Source organism: Dicentrarchus labrax, unplaced genomic scaffold, assembly GCF_905237075.1.
Source record: "Dicentrarchus labrax unplaced genomic scaffold, dlabrax2021, whole genome shotgun sequence".
Classification (NCBI taxonomy): domain Eukaryota; kingdom Metazoa; phylum Chordata; class Actinopteri; family Moronidae; genus Dicentrarchus; species Dicentrarchus labrax.
Window position 1 is genome coordinate 8,529,777 of NW_026136711.1, and position 19,898 is coordinate 8,549,674.

Below are 19,898 nucleotides of genomic sequence, written 5' to 3' on the forward strand. Positions count from 1 at the left end.
CGTCTCTGTATTCCATCATCATGTGTTATTAAGGTCCGGTGGCTCCATCCAGCCAACAGGAAATCACAAACAGTAGGACTTACAGAGTCTGATCTGAGTCACAGTTACACAACAGTAGCAACCAGATATATTGCAGGTGTCACAGAGCAGATATCACACACACTTTTACTTCCATTCCCATTCACACTGAAAAGGCAATGTTTAATCATTAAAGTGTCTTTTACAAGCTACCTACAGCAGAATTCAAATGTGCAACAAGAGATGATTGTCCCAAAAATTAAGTCAAGCAGAGCTGCTTGTTGATCATCAGGCTTCAAAGTAGACTTCTCTTTAGGTCAGAAATGTTCACTTGGAGGAGGCCAGGATAAACCTCAGACACTGGGGTAAAAGGTCAGAGACCTCAGCAGAGCCATCGGGTCCTCACCCTCAGATCAGGAGCCTCCTGTCTTTGGCTTCTCTTCCATGTCAGTGTCTTTAGATGAATCTGAGAAGTAAACAGTGCTCATTAGTTTGACCCAGTGTGTTGTACAATGAAAACACAGCTGCAGAACTGATCCTGCAGAGTTCTGCAGGGATGATGTATTTTTGTAAGCAACTAGAAGTTAGCATCACGTTGGTTCCTTTGACAAAAAGCCAATGAGATTTTTCCTTTGGATTTTGGATTATTGCAAAACAATTGCTTTTTGGCAAAGGTTTATAAAACACGTTTTCAGCAAGATAATCTTCACAAATGAACACTGCCTATATAATCTTTGAAATGTGAATTCCAGAAGAAGCTAATGTTAGGCTATAAACGATGGAAGTCAGCAAACGTGACTAAATGTAATGTGAATAAAACTTTAACATTATCTTGTCTGTGAACTTGACACCTCAGATAGATTTTGATCGGCACTGGTTGTACGATTACTGGACGTTTAACAGTTAGCTTTAGAGCATTAAGTCTGTGTACATTGAAATGTTTTGCTTGTGTTGCTGCTCCACTGCAGCCTCCACCAGAGGTCTGTTTCACAAGACCTAGATAGGTGATTAAGCCGGGACTTTCCAGTTATCCTGGCTGAGTTTAGTTTATTATAAAGGCAACTAAACAAATTTCCTGAATCACATATTACCTTCCACTGCTCACAATATTAAGGCAAATATACAACTGTTCATTTGTGCAAAGATAAAGTTGCTCTTTTAGAGCAGTGATTAGTGGCATAAATATTTATTTTCAGGCTACTGAAAATTTTAGTCAGTCCACAGTTGTCTGCCACGCCTTTTCTCTCTGTTTTATTACAGCCACTGTTTACTTTTTTACATAATATGCTTTACATAAGCTGCCATTATATAAAGTAACGTTCTCTGTATTTCAACATCAGTAAATCTGTGATCGACTCTGTGGTCTGTTGAAGAAAGCAGTGGACGTGCATTTATCCAAATTACTTAAGCCTGGCTTCACCTAGCTGCACCTCCTCAGCCTGGCTAATAAGCTAGGATGCTCTGACGGGGCCTCGCTTTTTCAGTCATCCTGGATTTCTTTCTTTTCTCTAGTTCTGTTTGTAAGCACCACTTTGTTTTAAGTTACATTAAGTCGTTTTGCACACGTCTCCTGGTGCTATGTGGCATCAGTGTTTCCAACAGAAATATGTACAGCCTTATTCTTTAAGCTGTACTGAATTTTTGTTCCCAACGTCCACAGAAAGTTATATATTTCATTGATTTTCACCGTATGTGTCTACCTGACGTGTGTTTACCTGTTTGGCAGTTTCTGTGGACGTGCTGGACATAGAGGAAAAGCAGGAAGAGACAGAAACCGATGAATGAAGCTATTGTACAACACAACAGGAAAGCGTAACTGCCCTGACTGTGGATTACCTGTAGGAAAAAAACACACACATGCACACACACAGTGGGTTTCTCATCTCAAACATCATTGCAATCAATGCTGGAAAGCAATGTAGCTACAGGGCAGGTTTATAATGGCAGTGTTACCACTTCATTCATTCAGACACAGCGGGTCGCCACTGCCACACTAATCCTATACATAAACAATAATGCCCTGCTGCAGGCAAGTTCCCCACAACGCTGAAACACCTTCCAACGGACATCCACGTCAAGGTCCACAGCAGGGTTTCCACATATTTTTGTTTTTATTGTTATTATAAATGCCTGTTCCACAGTAATCAGGCAGCCACTTATACTAGTACTGTGAAGCAATTATTATTGTACCAAAAAACAAACAAGCAATATGCAGAAATAACCCTGAAAAAAGAATCACATAAAACCACTGAATGTAGAAACATTGGTTTGATTTCAATTGAGTAAATCATTACTGTAAATAAATTCAAGATTGAAGAAGGAGGGACACTCTGAAAGAGTTCTTACAGATCCAACAAGCAGCTGCAGCATCATCTCTCCTGTGCTGGCACTGGTCACCAGGACAGTTGTGGCACAGCCTTGAACACAAAAGAGATAGACAGATATTATTTGCAGTTACAGAGGACTAAAAATTACAAATGTATAAATAAATTAATAAATCAATTATATAAGTCAATAAGTCAATGTTAGCACTGGCCCCTGAAAGTTAATGATTTAAGCCATCAGTTGAGAAGATCCGGAGTCGACTCGGTAATGGAAATGGAGGGTAGTGCGACTATTGCATCTGCCGACATCGGCTAAACCACTTCTAAACCAGATGCTGGTACAACTTCCTCAACAGACTTCCACTTTTGAGTATCAGCAGGCCGAGAGGAGACACTTTGAGGTGTGCTGGGATTTTATTACTTTGAGATGGCTGTTATATTTTGTTGTTTAGTCACGGTACACCATTCAATTAAATTAGAATAGGTTAAATGATGTGCGATGAATTCACTTCATTTAGCCATAGACCAATTGGCCTATGTTATAATGCTAACCAAACTGGAAAATTATTTGTGTATCCGCCCTATGATTCAGATCTGCTCCAAAATGTAATGGGTTCTTCCTTGGCCTATGCTACACCCTTCCACCAAGGTTCGGGCCAGTAGCTTTTCCATCATCAAAAACTTTGCCTCCTTGGCGGAGGTAATAATGTTTTACTTTCTTAGACTGTATTGAAATCTGACGTTTTCACAGCACAGATGATGAACAAAGGCATTGAAACATGGTCTTGCAGGTAGAGCTGAACTGACATTAACTGGACAGGGCAGTGAATAATATATTTCTCATACTTGTAGGTAAAGTGTATGTTTGTATGTTTATGTATGTATAACATCAGTAGTGTTTATAAAAACAAAAAAAATCTATATATAAGAAAAAGTATAAAGCTCACATGACAAAGAAATATACAGAGAAATTAAATTTCTTGAATTAAAGTAGAAATTTAAAAATACAGAAATAAATACCTTTCTAGAAATAAACATGTATGTTTCTTTCCCGATGTATTATTATTAATAAAATAATTATTAAACCTATTAATAATTTTCTAAAATGATCTTTCATTTCAGCTTTCATTTGTTTTTGTAATTGTGTTATTATATATATTGATATATATTCTATATATAAATGCATTTTTGTTTGTTTTCTATTTGTTTATAAATGTACGTTTATTTATTGATAACAAAAAAAAATGTTTTGTCTTCTTTTGTCTTCCACATGCACTGTGTGTGTGTGTGTGTGTGTGTGTGTCTGTCAGTGTGAATTTGTTTACCTTTGTAGTCCAGTGTGTCTTCTGTAAATGCCAGCATGGAGGGGAACACACTGCTGATGCACAGTCCCAACACACAAGTACCGATGAACAGAAACACGCAGCTGCTATAGAAGATCAGCAACAGGAACTGCACCAGTATGACCCCCACCTGAGAGAGAGTGAGACCACGAACATGATTTATCACAAGTCTGTGTTCTGTTGCATTCAACACACCACAGTCACACTTACTGTGCAGAACATGACCCATGTTGTTCAGTAACTAACAAAACAAAAAAATGAACCGATACATTTTACAAACATCTGTTATCTGCCCTTAAAGTAAACCATTTGAAGACTTTCAGTACAACTCTCAGGCCCAAACAAGAGCAAAGAACATCACAATGCTGTCTGCTGCCTCAGCCAGAATACAGGAGATAAATCAGTCTGTTCAGATTTTTCCCCTTTAATGACATTTTCCCCGTTATTGAAGTCAGTTATGTTGCCACCCACCACAGTTTACTTCCTTCTTGACTATCGGAGCTCCGCCATTGTTACTATAAAAGAGCAAGCTAGCGGAGAACAAGCTAGCGGAGAACAAGCTAGCGGAGAACAAGCTAGCGAGCCCAGCCAGCAGCCTGCAGTCTGCCAGCCTAATGTCTGGGCAAAGGCTTGCTGCACAGTCCAACACAAATTTACATATGTATGAGCCACTGGATTTATTTTTATTTTTGACGGCAATGTCCGGTGGAAAAACCGGAACGTGTCTGAACCACTTCGCGTCAGACTGTTTTCACAACCTCGGTCAGTACAACAGTGGACTGGCCGAAAGACTGTTCCTGAAAGAGGGATTGTACCAACCGTCTGTAGAGAGACGGCAGAGGAAGGAACTGTACGTATTTTTAAGAAATTATACTGTTTTTCATTGTTCGTGTAACACTAGCACATGCTAACCGTTGTTAGCTACAGGAGCCTCAATGATGCTAATGTAGTTATTATTTGTTAAATGTTTGTTAAATGTGTGCAAGATGAACATGAAACTTATAAGGTGAGGTTCATTTATTTTATTTTTTTTACATATTTTTCCCTGCTGATATTTTTTATAGAGATTCACACAAAGTTTATACCGTGAGTCACCAAGCTTTGTGCAGGGGGGGTTGGCTTTATGTTCGTCTGTATTTTGTAGAACAGGGAAGATAACGTCAGTTAGGTTTAATTGTCTTTAACCTGGTAACTTGCATATCTGCTGGGTAGCTAAGTATCTGTTCAGTGTGGATCAATACAGCTGTGATCAGAAGAAGACACCGTACTTGTACCGTGTATAAATTCAGCAGCGGAGGTCATTTGTTTGGTAGGATTGTAGCTTTGATTAGCACACAACAACTCTGTGATTTCACTGTATTACTATAGTTACTGAGTCTGTTGGACTTTATGTGGTAATAGGAGGGGCAGGGTGATCGTTAACCCGCTAACCACTGACGTCAAACCCTCGTGACGTCAGTGCCGCTACTCAGCACACTTGTTGATCAGAACTGATAGTGAGGGGATCAATGAAGATGCCGAAGGCAAAACGCTCCAAGGTTTGGCTGCATTTCACATCTAAGGATGCAGACTCAGCGACATGCAACAGATGCCATAAAACAATTGCACACGTCGAATTTGATGAAACATCTGGCGACACATGGAGTTTATTTAAAGCCGAACAATGCACCGTGTTTGATAACCTACGTGACGCAAGGCCAAGCACTTCAGCAGCCGCAGCCAGTGTCGGCCTCGCCGGACAAATTGAAGAGACTCCCAGCCCTGCCAGTGTGGTGGTGGACATCACAGATGATGATGATGACATCAGCCTTTCTTCTTCGGGTAAATCTAGTAGGCTAGCGAACACCGTTGCCATTCAACAGCGTGAGTGACAACGTGTGCTATGCCGTTAACTTAATATTGTGTTCAATTTGGCCCTGGAAATAAAAGGGTATTGTTTTTTGACAAAGTGTGTGTGGTTTCATTTTTTTACCGGTTCGAGAACCGTTTAAGCACCACAACCGTTTAAAAAATATCGAGTAGGCACCGGTATCAGATAAAACCCAACCGATACCGTGATTATTTTCTGTTTGTGTAACTTGCTAACGTGCTAGCCAGCTGGGGCTAGCTCCGTTGTTTTCCGTGTGTGTGTTACGGTGTGTAAATTAACTTGATCTACGTGCACTGGAGTTAACGATAGAGCTACTGTGAGAGAGAAATGGTCAGACTGCAGGGACTCATTAGTTTACTAATATTCATTCGATTCACATGACGTCACTGTAGCTTTGCGCCGCCATCTTTGCGACCGAATCGGGCCGATAGCGCCATAGACAGTATTGTTCTCCACACTGTTTTTTTTAGTGTGAGAGCTCATAGACCAGTTGCACATTTTGATTTGTTATTTGTTATCATGTAGGGCGGCTAATTAAACATGATGCCTGGAATGCAATATAATGTGTTGCGTTTTTATGGGGGGGGACGCGAGCCGAGTTTTTGTGCGGGAAAAAAAGTTTGGGAACCGCTGCTCTAGCAGAAAGCTGAAGTGCTCACTTGCAGCACTGACATCAACAATGATCAGAGTAATCCACCACAAACTGTTCCCATAAAGTCACAATCGCCTCGTTTCCCTTCCCTTCATGTTCTTTCAATGAGTATAAACCATGGACTGTATAAAATAGGTATAATCACATCTGACATTAAAGAACATTATCCAGATTAATGACAGCTAGCTGTGAGCTAAGTGACACTAAGATGAGTGGTAGCTTGCTAGCTGTTAGCCACTTAGCTACGCGAAACTCAAAGGTAGCGTTTTCAAACTGGAATACCAACACTACTTCTCGCTTACTGAAGTTAAAGGCAAGAATGTTTATGTAACATGCACCTTTGTCCACGAAAAAGACTTTCCACGCTGCCTCAGGAATAGCTATAACTATTACTTTTTTAAAGTAAGATGCCCAACACTGCTTAGCTAACAACTCGCTACCTAGTCAGAGTAAACTACAACCAAAATCATACATTTGAATTTTAATACTTACATTTCCCATGATTAAATATAAATCCTTGGTGGCAAGGTGCCGCACTTTCACGTCTTTCATCCATCCAGCCACAGCATATTGATAAGCATTGGTACTTTTGAAAGCCTTCAAGCTATTACGGGGAGGGGTTATGCACAAGATAAGTGTATGGAAAGCCAATTGGGGCAAGCCTGGGGCACATAATAAGGGACAAAAGAAAATTGGGGGTAACAAATAAGGATCGGAACCTAAAATTGAAATTTTCTCCAGATATCTCTGTCTCTCTCTCTCATTCAAATGGGCAGTGTGGGTGGCCATACTGGGCGAGATCGGTCGTGAATATGGCGGCGTTCTATTTGATAGTGACGTAGGTGGCGTCTATGAATTGTGTAACTACGATGCTCACTAGGCTGTTTGTGCAGTCAAACACTGCTTTATTATTTTATTTAATAACTTAGGAGTACTTTGAGCCACAATGAGCTGTTGTACTTGTATTATATTATACTGTATACTATATGCTGCCTTGTTTTACAGGTGATCTGATGAAGCTCAGGTGTTCCTGGACCCATCAGAGGACAGAGACAGCTGCAGCATCAGGACAGTCTGAAGGACACGATCTGCACAGTTTACAAAAAAGTTATAGCTTTGTTACTTGCAACATGTGTAACTGGAATATGAATGAAACATAAATAAAGTGTTTTACTTTTAAGAAGAGTTTTGGTCATTTTTAAATTCAGTAATAAGTGTGGTTTTGTATAAATAACATTTTATTTCACAAAGGTTTTATGAAGATTTCCTGGATGTACAAGAGTTGAAAACCTGGTTCGTGTAACATCTATCAATATGAAAATGTGGAATTTAAACCTGTAGTAAATAAACACAATATATTTCTGTCTCACATTCAAACTTTATTATGTTGGAAGATAAATGACATCATAATATATAATATAAATGAAGAATATTCAGTATATATACAGTATTTTTAATGGGGTTCAAACATAATTGCAGCTTTTACACATCTGAAGGTGAACTTTGGTAATAATACTTTCAAGTTAAAATATCAGATTATGAAATATGGATACAGTACAGTTTACAGTTGGTTACTTAGCAGTTTTTAAACCACATAAACATGTTACTTTGATTAGATGAGTAATTCCTTCAGTTATATTGACATGTTGTACAGGATAAAGTATTGCAGGCATATAATATGTTTAACTTCACTGGGCTGTGTAGACTGTAGGTCACTGCTCACTGCTGTAACTGTAGAGACAAGCTTAAACACAGTGTTGGTTCTCATAGTTAAGGTATAAACACTAACATTATGTGATAGAAAGAGGTTTTTATAGCAGTATTTACCTGAGGAAAACGCCACAGAAAGCTGTAATCCTGATTGTTGATGTTGTTCGTTTCTCCGTGATTTCAGGTCAGACTCCCGCTCTAACATGTCCGGTGGTGAAGTTTAGAAGCAGTTATTCGCCTTATTCACCTCGAACGTTCTAAGGAGCTTGAGGGGTACACCTTCCACTTCAGGGAATTCTCGCATTGCGATTTCTCTTAGCGGCAATGGCGCCGCACTGCTGTGTTCCCCAGTGCGCTTCGTCACACAGGAAGAAAATCCAACAGAGGACAAACCTTTCACCGTTTTCCAGAGGATAAGGGACTACGTCGAGAGTGGATAAAAAATATCAGAAGGGATCCTGGTTGTAATTTTAAGGTACGTTTTCAGATAGCTGGTGCTTTGAGTCAGTCTCCATAACTAGCTTGTATCGCTAACCAGGCTAGCTAGAACTAGCAAGTTCAAGTTTTAGTAGATAGATTAAGGCAGAGAGCCAGGTTGTTGACATTTACCGCCTAGTCCAAAATTAGTAGTATGTTATTTAAATCTACCACCACAGATTCACTTGTATATATTTATATTCTGAGTGAGCTTGTTTGTATTAGCTTCTAGTCACTAGCTAGTTAACCTAGGGAACAGCAGTGTTCATATCAGTGTCCCTAGCTAGGAAGAGGATGCTCAGGAGTCACGTCGAGTCTGATCGATAAAATTATTCTTGTAAAAATATTTAAACGATTACATTTTCTTTATTGGTGCAGATAAAAACACACAAAGGTGTGTTCTGAGCATATCCTCACAGACTGCCTTGTAAAAACCAACACTGGCATCACCAAGCTGAAAGAAGGTGCTGTGCCAACTGTGTTTGCATGGAGTTCGTTCAGAGCAGAGAGGAGGATCGTTGTTAGAACTGCAAGGTAGTATTTAGATGAGTGAATTTACCAGTTTGTAATGCATTTATTAACTGTGTAGTGACATTATTTCTCTGCTGATTATTTCCAGTAATGTTTCCATGGACCTCATTGATGGTGTGAATGTGTTGAGGTATGTAAAGGTGTTATTGATTACATGATATTAAGCAACACATGTATGTGCTTATAACACTGTCACTGAGCCAATGATTATGCTGCTGTTGATGAACGGTGGTCTAACGTGAATTATATCAGTGTAAAGTTTAATTACAAACATCCAAATGCTATTTCATACGTTTTACAGTATATGTGACATAAAAATCCATGTTTTAATCCATAAACATGTTCAATCCATGTATCCTTTTAAAAGATCTAATGTGTCCACCAATATGTTTCTCTTATACTTCCAGTGAAGAGACGCCCCCTGCGCACCCAGACCATGAATATGCTTCACTGCCTCCCTCACTTCAAGATCAACTTGAGGAAGCTCGCAAGACCATCTGTGAGCAAGAAGTGTTAATAGCAGAGCTTCAACAAAAACAAAATTGTCAAATTTTCAAGGTGATGATAAACAGGTATCATTTTATACAGGGTTCCCAGATTATGCTACATTTAAAGCTGTGTTTATGGCCCTGCAACCTACTGCAGAAAATATGGTGGTATGGAGTCAGGCTCAGCGACTCAAACATACAAATGTGGAGGTAATTCGGCAAGGCTTTAGCGCCTCTAATTTGTCCACTATGGACCAGTTTTTTCTTTTTCTTTGCAGGTTGAGGCAGGGATTTCCTGAGCAGGACATTGCAACCCGTTTTCATATATCATAGTCAACAGTAAGCAGGATCTGTGTGACCTGGGTCAACTTTTTGTTCTTCCAATTTGGCCTTCAAGGAAAACTGTGGATGAGCTTATGCCAGATTGTTTTAAATGCACGTTCCCAGGTACTAGAGTTATGTTGGATTGCACAGAAATTCATGTACAGAAACCTAGCTCCAAGGTCCTTAACTCAGTGACTTATTCACACTACAAAGGTAACACCACATTTAAGGGTCTAATTGGCATTGTGCCCTCAGGTGAAGTGACTTTTGTCAGTGACTTAAAGACAGGTTCCATATCTGACAAGGAGATTACAAAACAACCAGGTATCCTTTCTGTGCATGAAGAAGGAGATATGGTCATGGCCAATAAAGGCTTTCTCATCAAGGACCTTCTCTCTGAAATACATGTCTCCCTTGTAATCCCTCCTTTTTAAGGCCCAAGTGGGCATTTCACTGCAGACGAAGTTCGAAAGACTCAAGCAATAGCAAGACTGCGAATCCATGTAGAGCGCGCCATTAGGCGGATTAAAGAGTACCATATATTTGATAAAGTGTTACCCATGACACTGGTGGGCTCCATTAACCAACTGTGGGCCATTTCTGCCCTTTTAACTAATTTCCAAGGTCCTCTCTTTTGAAATTCTAATGTAAATATTTAAGAAGAAGATATACTTTATTGATCCCTTAGGGGAAATTGTTCTTTCTGCTGGACTTGAGCCAGTGACCCTGCGGTTCCCAAGCCAAGTCCCTGCACGCTGAGCTCCTGCCTCCCCATTTACCAATGTTATGTAAATATCTACAACTGTAATGTTAATATCCACAAATATATTCAAACCTTGTTTAAGAAGTGCTAATCTTTTTATGAATGTGTACAAAACTTTAACCATTAGGCCCTATTATTGTTCATCTTTATGAATCTATACAAAACCTTAACCATTATTATTGTTCATTTTTAGGAATCTATACAAAACTCTCACTTTTATTATTGTTCATCTTTACAAATATATACAACACCTTAACTGATATTACCGGTATTGTTCATTTTTTATGAATCTATACAAAACTCACTGTTATTGTTCCATTTTTTTTGGGGGGGGGCTTTTATTGACTTTTATTGATAGGCTTGGGCGTTCCCGTCGTGACACAAGAACGCCTATTGGGCGTTCCTGGTAGCGTTTCATCGACCAATCGCAATTCATACTTTGCAGTCACGTGGTTACCATGGATACCTGCCGGGCAAGAAACGCCGACTTCATGTGTCTATTATATTGATTGATAGTGACAGCTGAAGACAGACAGGAAAGGGGGGCAGAGAGAGGGGACGACACGCAGCAAAGGGCCACGGGTTGGACCCGAACCCCGGGCCGCCGCAGCAAGGACCCAGCCCCGGCACATGGGACACCAGCTCCACCAACTCCTTTGGTTCAAAGTGCACCTGCTCCAAGTGATGGTCATCTTTGCATTTCACAAAAAAGTCAGACCACTTCAACCCAGTGATGCCCATCTGCCCCCATAGAGGAAACGGGGGATCATCATCAGCCCTGGTAGACTGTGCTGTGTGGTAGGTAAGCACAGATCCCTTTAGAAGGTCTCCAAAGTCGGTGGAGACAAGAGCAGCAGGCTGCTTTCTGTTCTCCTCCAGCAGCTTGAACATCTGACTCTTGCTCTGTATTGCACTCAGGTTTTGGTTTAGGCTCTCTGCAAAGGCATTTGATGGAAGTGACACAGGGCAGTACAGATTCGACATCACCCCTTCAGAAGAGCGTTGCCTCTTTGGCGGGGTTGCGTTGGTCACTGGTGGTTTTAGCTTTGAAACACTTACAGAGCTCACCGTTCTTGGACTGACACCCAGGGCCCTTGATGGAATGTGCCAGTCTTGAGGCAATGATGTCTTGCTAGTCATTGGGGGGGACAGACGTGTAGGCCATCTTGACGAAGTGAGCCAGAGTATAGAGCAGCCCGATGAGACGGTTGCACTGTCCCAAGTCAGCTTTGCAGTTGCACTGTGTCTCCCTTATGTATGGCTGCTCAAGTGACAGCTCCACCTAAAAAGATAATCAAACTTTACACACTTGACGCTTCATAATTGCTAACAACAAATACATAACATATGGATTAAATACATATATATACATACACTGAGTGTGCAGTGAATTAGGTACATATGGCATTTTAATGTTCTGCCATGAAAATCTTATAGGTTGTTTACAATGACATTTGCGGACATATTTTGAAATATACCTAATATCTTGGACAGTCATTGAACAAAAAAGTCAGGGTTGTGGAATAGCTCACAGTATGGATTTTAGACGTAGTTACTTGTGTTATTTTAAGTAATGACATTGCATTATGTGCATGTATGTCATGTCAATTTTAAATAGACATGAGATGTGTGATGTGTGATTTGTAAACCTAAAGCTAAATACATTTTGAAGAACCTTCCTCGACCCTGGATACACTGCTCCAAGAACTGAGCAACTCTTATCTTAAGATGAATGTTACTTACCTTACCTTATCACTTACCTGATAGTTATACTATCATCATACTATCCTACTATCCTAACCATAAACATGCACCTAGCCCTGTCTTGCTTTGTTAATTTGAAACAACATCATATTTTAGAAGATATCAATGAGGCGTATGTGATATCAAATCAATTACAGGTAACATAGGTTTATTTTGTTCTTCTAAACAGGCTTAAAGTTGTTGTGTCATACCTTCACAGTTTCGACTTTGAGCCTGTTCAGAAGAACAAAATAAAGTTAAATCTGTAGGCAAAATGAACCTATTTAGTATACAAGTAACATGTTAATGAGATAAAATGAACATGTTATTTTCAGTCACAGGGATAGGTAGGTACATTGTTGATATGAACTCCTAATGAACATTTAGCAAGCTGGTTTGGCTGTGGCACTGCTCTGCGAACTGAGCAGTTTGTCCACTATGATACCTGTATGGTGTAAGGTTCCTCATTGTTTCGCACAGAGGGAAAAGACCTTGCCCTCACGGAAATGTCTGATGGGCTCCTACTAACTGTCAATTAAAGACATGTTAAGTGTTTAAAAAATCTAACATAGCAGACAGACGGTCGACAACTCCATATCACAGCTAAGCTAACTATCCTAGCATAACAAGCTAGTGGAGAGGTTTGTAAGTAAGTTTGCTTACCTTCCACGTCGTGGATATATCCTTCGATACAGTTTCTGTATCCATTCAGTAACACAGCCCGGGGGATGTTGCAGTCTATATTGGCCCACTGCTCCACATTTTGCATTGTTAATTCAGGCAGACCGGTAGGATTCGTAGTCCACAAAGTTTCCATTGATGCTACTGATTGATAGTACCGTATCGGAGTCCAACTTCCGGGTTTGTGTACCCCTCAACGGCGTTCAAGTTTTCAAAATGGCTGCCAGGTGAATAAGGCAAATTGAATTAATATTGATGGTAGAAATGAAGCCAAACTCAGGAGCAGTGAGGAGCTAACTGCCGGCAACGCTGAGGTGGAAGGGGAGGGGCCGGAGCGTCATCAGAGTGATACGCGTCATAATGCCGACCAATCAGACCAGACTGGGCTTTTTCGGGAGGGGGGCCTTAAAGAGACAGGAGCTAAAATCGATCGATTCAGACAGAGGCTGAAAAGAGCTGCTCAGCTATAGGCAGTCTGAGAAAAATAATGTGTTTTTTGAACATTAAAACATCTATACCTATTGTAGTAGAGCCACAAAATACAATTATGAATCTGAAAAGGTGCATAATATGTCTCCTTTAAGACAGAGGGTGTTGTATGCTGTACTGTCTGTAAAGCCTCTTAAGGCAAATTCTGAAGTCTTTTCAATCTAATAATACACAAATATTGAGAAAACTGATATCAAGACGTCAGCTGTTCACATGACATTTGTGGCTCTTGCTTTTTCTTTTAACAAATGAGCAATCACGGCAACCTATTAACTATAACCTGTTACCAGTAGGTAATAGGTCATAGTTAATAGTAACCTATGTGCGGAAACAAGCTCTAATAGTAGCCACTGACCCAAAACCTAATGATGTTGCCGGAAATGTTTAACAAAGATTTTCCACAGCAACATTTCATATAACATTTGGGGGAACCATCACGATAACGTATGACCAAACAGGGTCCTACATCTGCTTAAAATCGGGATCGAACTGCCGACCATCAGCTCTTCAGTCTAACCTTCTCAAAAAAGTAGTACAGAGATTTTGCAAAGCGAAAACAATTTTTGGCAAAAAAGTTAAAGATTATGTATAATAAATGTTTAACAGAGATTCCCCGGATCAATAACTTTTCACATGACATTTGTGGATCTCGCTTTTTTCTTTTAACATCTGAGTATGCACCTCTAACCATCACGGCAATCTTTTGCCAAAGCTGAGACCTACACATGCCGAAACCCAGGATCGAACCAGGGACCTTTAGATCTTCAGTCTAACGCTCTCCCAACTGAGCTATTTCGGCACAAAAGCCAGCTGTGTGGTGGCCCTGGGCCGAAATGCTAACAACATCCCAAAAAAGTTGTACAAAACTGTCACACAGAAAATACAGTTTTTGGTTCAATGGTCAAATGTACAGTGGCCCCTGGCCCAAAAGCTATTGACAGTGTCGCAAATGTTCAAGAGACATTTGGGGATCTCGCTTTTTCTTTTAACATCTGAATATGTATCTCTAACCTTCTCCGCAGTCTTTTACCAAAACATAGACCTACATATGACAAAACCCAGGATCAAACTAGGGACTTTAAGATCTTCAGTCTAACCCTCGCCCAACTGAGCTATTTTGGCTCAAACTCCAATTGTGTGGGGGCCCTTGGGCCAAATGCTAACACCATCCCAAAAGTGTTGTACAAAGACTTCGCAGAGAAAGCTTTTTACAGAAGCTGGGACCTACTTATGCCAAAACCCGGGATCAAAGCAGGGACCTTTAGATCTTCAGTCTAACGCTCTCCCAACTGAGCTATTTCGGCTCCAAAGCCGGCTGTGTGGTGGCCCTGGGCCCAAATGCTAACAACATCCCAAAAAAGTTGTACAAAACCGTCGCATAGCAAATACAGTTTTTTGTTCAATGGTCAAATGTACAGGGGACCCTGGCTCAAAAGCTATTGACTATGTCACAAATGTTTAAGAGAGATTCCACAGAACAACAACTTTTCACATGACATTTGTGGATCTCGCTTTTTTCTTTTAACATCTGAGTATGCACCTCTAACCATCACGGCAATCTTTTACCAAAACTGGGACCTTCACATGCCGAAACCCGGGATCGAACCAGGGACCTTTAGATCTTCAGTCTAACGCTCTCCCAACTGAGCTATTTCGGCTCAAAAGCCAGCTGTGTGGTGGCCCTGAGCCAAAATGCTAACAACATCCCAAAAAAGTTGTACAAAACGGTCACACAGAAAATACAGTTTTTGGTTCAATGGTCAAATGTACAGTGGCCCCTGGCCCAAAAGCTATTGACAGTGTCGCAAATGTTCAAGAGACATTTTGGGATCTCGCTTTTTCTTTTAACATCTGAATATGTATCTCTAACCTCCTCTGCAGTCTTTTACCAAAACATAGACCTACATATGACAAAACCCAGGATCAAACTAGGGACTTTAAGATCTTCAGTCTAACCCTCGCCCAACTGAGCTATTTTGGCTCAAACTCCAATTGTGTTGGGGCCCTTGGGCCAAATGCTAACACCATCCCAAAAATGTTGTACAAAGACTTCGCAGAGAAAGCTTTTTACGGAAGCTGGGACCTACTTATGCCGAAACCCGGGATCAAAGCAGGGACCTTTAGATCTTAAGTCTAACGCTCTCCCAACTGAGCTATTTCGGCTCAAAAGCTGGCTGTGTGGTGGCCCTGGGCCCAAATGCTAACAACATCCCAAAAAAGTTGTACAAAACCGTCGCATAGCAAATACAGTTTTTTGTTCAATGGTCAAATGTACAGGGGACCCTGGCTCAAAAGCTATTGACTATGTCACAAATGTTTAAGAGAGATTCCACAGAACAACAACTTTTCACATGACATTTGTGGATCTCGCTTTTTTCTTTTAACATCTGAGTATGCACCTCTAACCATCACGGCAATCTTTTACCAAAACTGGGACCTTCACATGCCGAAACCCGGGATCGAACCAGGGACCTTTAGATCTTCAGTCTAACGCTCTCCCAACTGAGCTATTTCGGCTCAAAAGCCAGCTGTGTGGTGGCCCTGAGCCAAAATGCTAACAACATCCCAAAAAGTTGTACAAAACGGTCACACAGAAAATACAGTTTTTGGTTCAATGGTCAAATGTACAGTGGCCCCTGGCCCAAAAGCTATTGACAGTGTCGCAAATGTTCAAGAGACATTTTGGGATCTCGCTTTTTCTTTTAACATCTGAATATGTATCTCTAACCTCCTCTGCAGTCTTTTACCAAAACATAGACCTACATATGACAAAACCCAGGATCAAACTAGGGACTTTAAGATCTTCAGTCTAACCCTCGCCCAACTGAGCTATTTTGGCTCAAACTCCAATTGTGTGGGGGCCCTTGGGCCAAATGCTAACACCATCCCAAAAATGTTGTACAAAGACTTCGCAGAGAAAGCTTTTTACGGAAGCTGGGACCTACTTATGCCGAAACCCGGGATCAAAGCAGGGACCTTTAGATCTTAAGTCTAACGCTCTCCCAACTGAGCTATTTCGGCTCAAAAGCCGGCTGTGTGGTGGCCCTGGGCCCAAATGCTAACAACATCCCAAAAAAGTTGTACAAAACCGTCGCATAGCAAATACAGTTTTTTGTTCAATGGTCAAATGTACAGGGGACCCTGGCTCAAAAGCTATTGACTATGTCACAAATGTTTAAGAGAGATTCCACAGAACAACAACTTTTCACATGACATTTGTGGATCTCGCTTTTTTCTTTTAACATCTGAGTATGCACCTCTAACCATCACGGCAATCTTTTACCAAAACTGGGACCTTCACATGCCGAAACCCGGGATCGAACCAGGGACCTTTAGATCTTCAGTCTAACGCTCTCCCAACTGAGCTATTTCGGCTCAAAAGCCAGCTGTGTGGTGGCCCTGAGCCAAAATGCTAACAACATCCCAAAAAAGTTGTACAAAACGGTCACACAGAAAATACAGTTTTTGGTTCAATGGTCAAATGTACAGTGGCCCCTGGCCCAAAAGCTATTGACAGTGTCGCAAATGTTCAAGAGACATTTTGGGATCTCGCTTTTTCTTTTAACATCTGAATATGTATCTCTAACCTCCTCTGCAGTCTTTTACCAAAACATAGACCTACATATGACAAAACCCAGGATCAAACTAGGGACTTTAAGATCTTCAGTCTAACCCTCGCCCAACTGAGCTATTTTGGCTCAAACTCCAATTGTGTGGGGGCCCTTGGGCCAAATGCTAACACCATCCCAAAAATGTTGTACAAAGACTTCGCAGAGAAAGCTTTTTACGGAAGCTGGGACCTACTTATGCCGAAACCCGGGATCAAAGCAGGGACCTTTAGATCTTAAGTCTAACGCTCTCCCAACTGAGCTATTTCGGCTCAAAAGCCGGCTGTGTGGTGGCCCTGGGCCCAAATGCTAACAACATCCCAAAAAAGTTGTACAAAACCGTCGCATAGCAAATACAGTTTTTTGTTCAATGGTCAAATGTACAGGGGACCCTGGCTCAAAAGCTATTGACTATGTCACAAATGTTTAAGAGAGATTCCACAGAACAACAACTTTTCACATGACATTTGTGGATCTCGCTTTTTTCTTTTAACATCTGAGTATGCACCTCTAACCATCACGGCAATCTTTTACCAAAACTGGGACCTTCACATGCCGAAACCCGGGATCGAACCAGGGACCTTTAGATCTTCAGTCTAACGCTCTCCCAACTGAGCTATTTCGGCTCAAAAGCCAGCTGTGTGGTGGCCCTGAGCCAAAATGCTAACAACATCCCAAAAAGTTGTACAAAACGGTCACACAGAAAATACAGTTTTTGGTTCAATGGTCAAATGTACAGTGGCCCCTGGCCCAAAAGCTATTGACAGTGTCGCAAATGTTCAAGAGACATTTTGGGATCTCGCTTTTTCTTTTAACATCTGAATATGTATCTCTAACCTCCTCTGCAGTCTTTTACCAAAACATAGACCTACATATGACAAAACCCAGGATCAAACTAGGGACTTTAAGATCTTCAGTCTAACCCTCGCCCAACTGAGCTATTTTGGCTCAAACTCCAATTGTGTGGGGCCCTTGGGCCAAATGCTAACACCATCCCAAAAATGTTGTACAAAGACTTCGCAGAGAAAGCTTTTTACGGAAGCTGGGACCTACTTATGCCGAAACCCGGGATCAAAGCAGGGACCTTTAGATCTTCAGTCTAACGCTCTCCCAACTGAGCTATTTCGGCTCAAAAGCCGGCTGTGTGGTGGCCCTGGGCCCAAATGCTAACAACATCCCAAAAAAGTTGTACAAAACCGTCGCATAGCAAATACAGTTTTTTGTTCAATGGTCAAATGTACAGGGGACCCTGGCTCAAAAGCTATTGACTATGTCACAAATGTTTAAGAGAGATTCCACAGAACAACAACTTTTCACATGACATTTGTGGATCTCGCTTTTTTCTTTTAACATCTGAGTATGCACCTCTAACCATCACGGCAATCTTTTACCAAAACTGGGACCTTCACATGCCGAAACCCGGGATCGAACCAGGGACCTTTAGATCTTCAGTCTAACGCTCTCCCAACTGAGCTATTTCGGCTCAAAAGCCAGCTGTGTGGTGGCCCTGAGCCAAAATGCTAACAACATCCCAAAAAAGTTGTACAAAACGGTCACACAGAAAATACAGTTTTTGGTTCAATGGTCAAATGTACAGTGGCCCCTGGCCCAAAAGCTATTGACAGTGTCGCAAATGTTCAAGAGACATTTTGGGATCTCGCTTTTTCTTTTAACATCTGAATATGTATCTCTAACCTCCTCTGCAGTCTTTTACCAAAACATAGACCTACATATGACAAAACCCAGGATCAAACTAGGGACTTTAAGATCTTCAGTCTAACCCTCGCCCAACTGAGCTATTTTGGCTCAAACTCCAATTGTGTGGGGGCCCTTGGGCCAAATGCTAACACCATCCCAAAAATGTTGTACAAAGACTTCGCAGAGAAAGCTTTTTACGGAAGCTGGGACCTACTTATGCCGAAACCCGGGATCAAAGCAGGGACCTTTAGATCTTAAGTCTAACGCTCTCCCAACTGAGCTATTTCGGCTCAAAAGCCGGCTGTGTGGTGGCCCTGGGCCCAAATGCTAACAACATCCCAAAAAAGTTGTACAAAACCGTCGCATAGCAAATACAGTTTTTTGTTCAATGGTCAAATGTACAGGGGACCCTGGCTCAAAAGCTATTGACTATGTCACAAATGTTTAAGAGAGATTCCACAGAACAACAACTTTTCACATGACATTTGTGGATCTCGCTTTTTTCTTTTAACATCTGAGTATGCACCTCTAACCATCACGGCAATCTTTTACCAAAACTGGGACCTTCACATGCCGAAACCCGGGATCGAACCAGGGACCTTTAGATCTTCAGTCTAACGCTCTCCCAACTGAGCTATTTCGGCTCAAAAGCCAGCTGTGTGGTGGCCCTGAGCCAAAATGCTAACAACATCCCAAAAAAGTTGTACAAAACGGTCACACAGAAAATACAGTTTTTGGTTCAATGGTCAAATGTACAGTGGCCCCTGGCCCAAAAGCTATTGACAGTGTCGCAAATGTTCAAGAGACATTTTGGGATCTCGCTTTTTCTTTTAACATCTGAATATGTATCTCTAACCTCCTCTGCAGTCTTTTACCAAAACATAGACCTACATATGACAAAACCCAGGATCAAACTAGGGACTTTAAGATCTTCAGTCTAACCCTCGCCCAACTGAGCTATTTTGGCTCAAACTCCAATTGTGTTGGGGCCCTTGGGCCAAATGCTAACACCATCCCAAAAATGTTGTACAAAGACTTCGCAGAGAAAGCTTTTTACGGAAGCTGGGACCTACTTATGCCGAAACCCGGGATCAAAGCAGGGACCTTTAGATCTTCAGTCTAACGCTCTCCCAACTGAGCTATTTCGGCTCAAAAGCCGGCTGTGTGGTGGCCCTGGGC

At 41.3% G+C, this 19,898-nt stretch overlaps 1 protein-coding gene and 14 non-coding genes across 15 annotated transcripts; all 15 read right to left on the minus strand.

Annotated features, from left to right (window-relative positions):
* Positions 1–2: 2 nt before the first annotated feature.
* LOC127372590 (major facilitator superfamily domain-containing protein 4A-like) lies at positions 3–11,654 on the minus strand. Its single transcript, XM_051416489.1, has 5 exons — positions 11,569–11,654; positions 3,668–3,815; positions 2,365–2,435; positions 1,734–1,854; positions 3–484 (listed from the first exon to the last, which is right to left on the minus strand). The coding sequence occupies exons 1-5, from the start codon at positions 11,638–11,640 to the stop codon at positions 432–434; spliced, it is 465 nt and encodes a 154-aa protein (XP_051272449.1). The 5' UTR covers positions 11,641–11,654; the 3' UTR covers positions 3–431.
* Positions 11,655–14,139: 2,485 nt separating this feature from the next.
* On the minus strand, positions 14,140–14,212 carry trnaf-gaa (transfer RNA phenylalanine (anticodon GAA)). The gene has a single exon. It is a non-coding gene; the product is annotated as a tRNA-Phe (tRNA).
* Positions 14,213–14,644: 432 nt separating this feature from the next.
* On the minus strand, positions 14,645–14,717 carry trnaf-gaa (transfer RNA phenylalanine (anticodon GAA)). Its single transcript has one exon. It is a non-coding gene; the product is annotated as a tRNA-Phe (tRNA).
* Positions 14,718–14,998: 281 nt separating this feature from the next.
* On the minus strand, positions 14,999–15,071 carry trnaf-gaa (transfer RNA phenylalanine (anticodon GAA)). Its single transcript has one exon. It is a non-coding gene; the product is annotated as a tRNA-Phe (tRNA).
* Positions 15,072–15,503: 432 nt separating this feature from the next.
* Positions 15,504–15,576, minus strand: trnal-uaa (transfer RNA leucine (anticodon UAA)). Its single transcript has one exon. It is a non-coding gene; the product is annotated as a tRNA-Leu (tRNA).
* Positions 15,577–15,857: 281 nt separating this feature from the next.
* trnaf-gaa (transfer RNA phenylalanine (anticodon GAA)) lies at positions 15,858–15,930 on the minus strand. The gene has a single exon. It is a non-coding gene; the product is annotated as a tRNA-Phe (tRNA).
* Positions 15,931–16,361: 431 nt separating this feature from the next.
* On the minus strand, positions 16,362–16,434 carry trnal-uaa (transfer RNA leucine (anticodon UAA)). The gene has a single exon. It is a non-coding gene; the product is annotated as a tRNA-Leu (tRNA).
* A 281-nt stretch (positions 16,435–16,715) lies between these two features.
* On the minus strand, positions 16,716–16,788 carry trnaf-gaa (transfer RNA phenylalanine (anticodon GAA)). The gene has a single exon. It is a non-coding gene; the product is annotated as a tRNA-Phe (tRNA).
* A 432-nt stretch (positions 16,789–17,220) lies between these two features.
* trnal-uaa (transfer RNA leucine (anticodon UAA)) lies at positions 17,221–17,293 on the minus strand. The gene has a single exon. It is a non-coding gene; the product is annotated as a tRNA-Leu (tRNA).
* Positions 17,294–17,574: 281 nt separating this feature from the next.
* Positions 17,575–17,647, minus strand: trnaf-gaa (transfer RNA phenylalanine (anticodon GAA)). The gene has a single exon. It is a non-coding gene; the product is annotated as a tRNA-Phe (tRNA).
* Positions 17,648–18,077: 430 nt separating this feature from the next.
* On the minus strand, positions 18,078–18,150 carry trnaf-gaa (transfer RNA phenylalanine (anticodon GAA)). Its single transcript has one exon. It is a non-coding gene; the product is annotated as a tRNA-Phe (tRNA).
* Positions 18,151–18,431: 281 nt separating this feature from the next.
* trnaf-gaa (transfer RNA phenylalanine (anticodon GAA)) lies at positions 18,432–18,504 on the minus strand. Its single transcript has one exon. It is a non-coding gene; the product is annotated as a tRNA-Phe (tRNA).
* Positions 18,505–18,936: 432 nt separating this feature from the next.
* On the minus strand, positions 18,937–19,009 carry trnal-uaa (transfer RNA leucine (anticodon UAA)). Its single transcript has one exon. It is a non-coding gene; the product is annotated as a tRNA-Leu (tRNA).
* A 281-nt stretch (positions 19,010–19,290) lies between these two features.
* trnaf-gaa (transfer RNA phenylalanine (anticodon GAA)) lies at positions 19,291–19,363 on the minus strand. Its single transcript has one exon. It is a non-coding gene; the product is annotated as a tRNA-Phe (tRNA).
* A 432-nt stretch (positions 19,364–19,795) lies between these two features.
* trnaf-gaa (transfer RNA phenylalanine (anticodon GAA)) lies at positions 19,796–19,868 on the minus strand. The gene has a single exon. It is a non-coding gene; the product is annotated as a tRNA-Phe (tRNA).
* Positions 19,869–19,898: the final 30 nt, after the last annotated feature.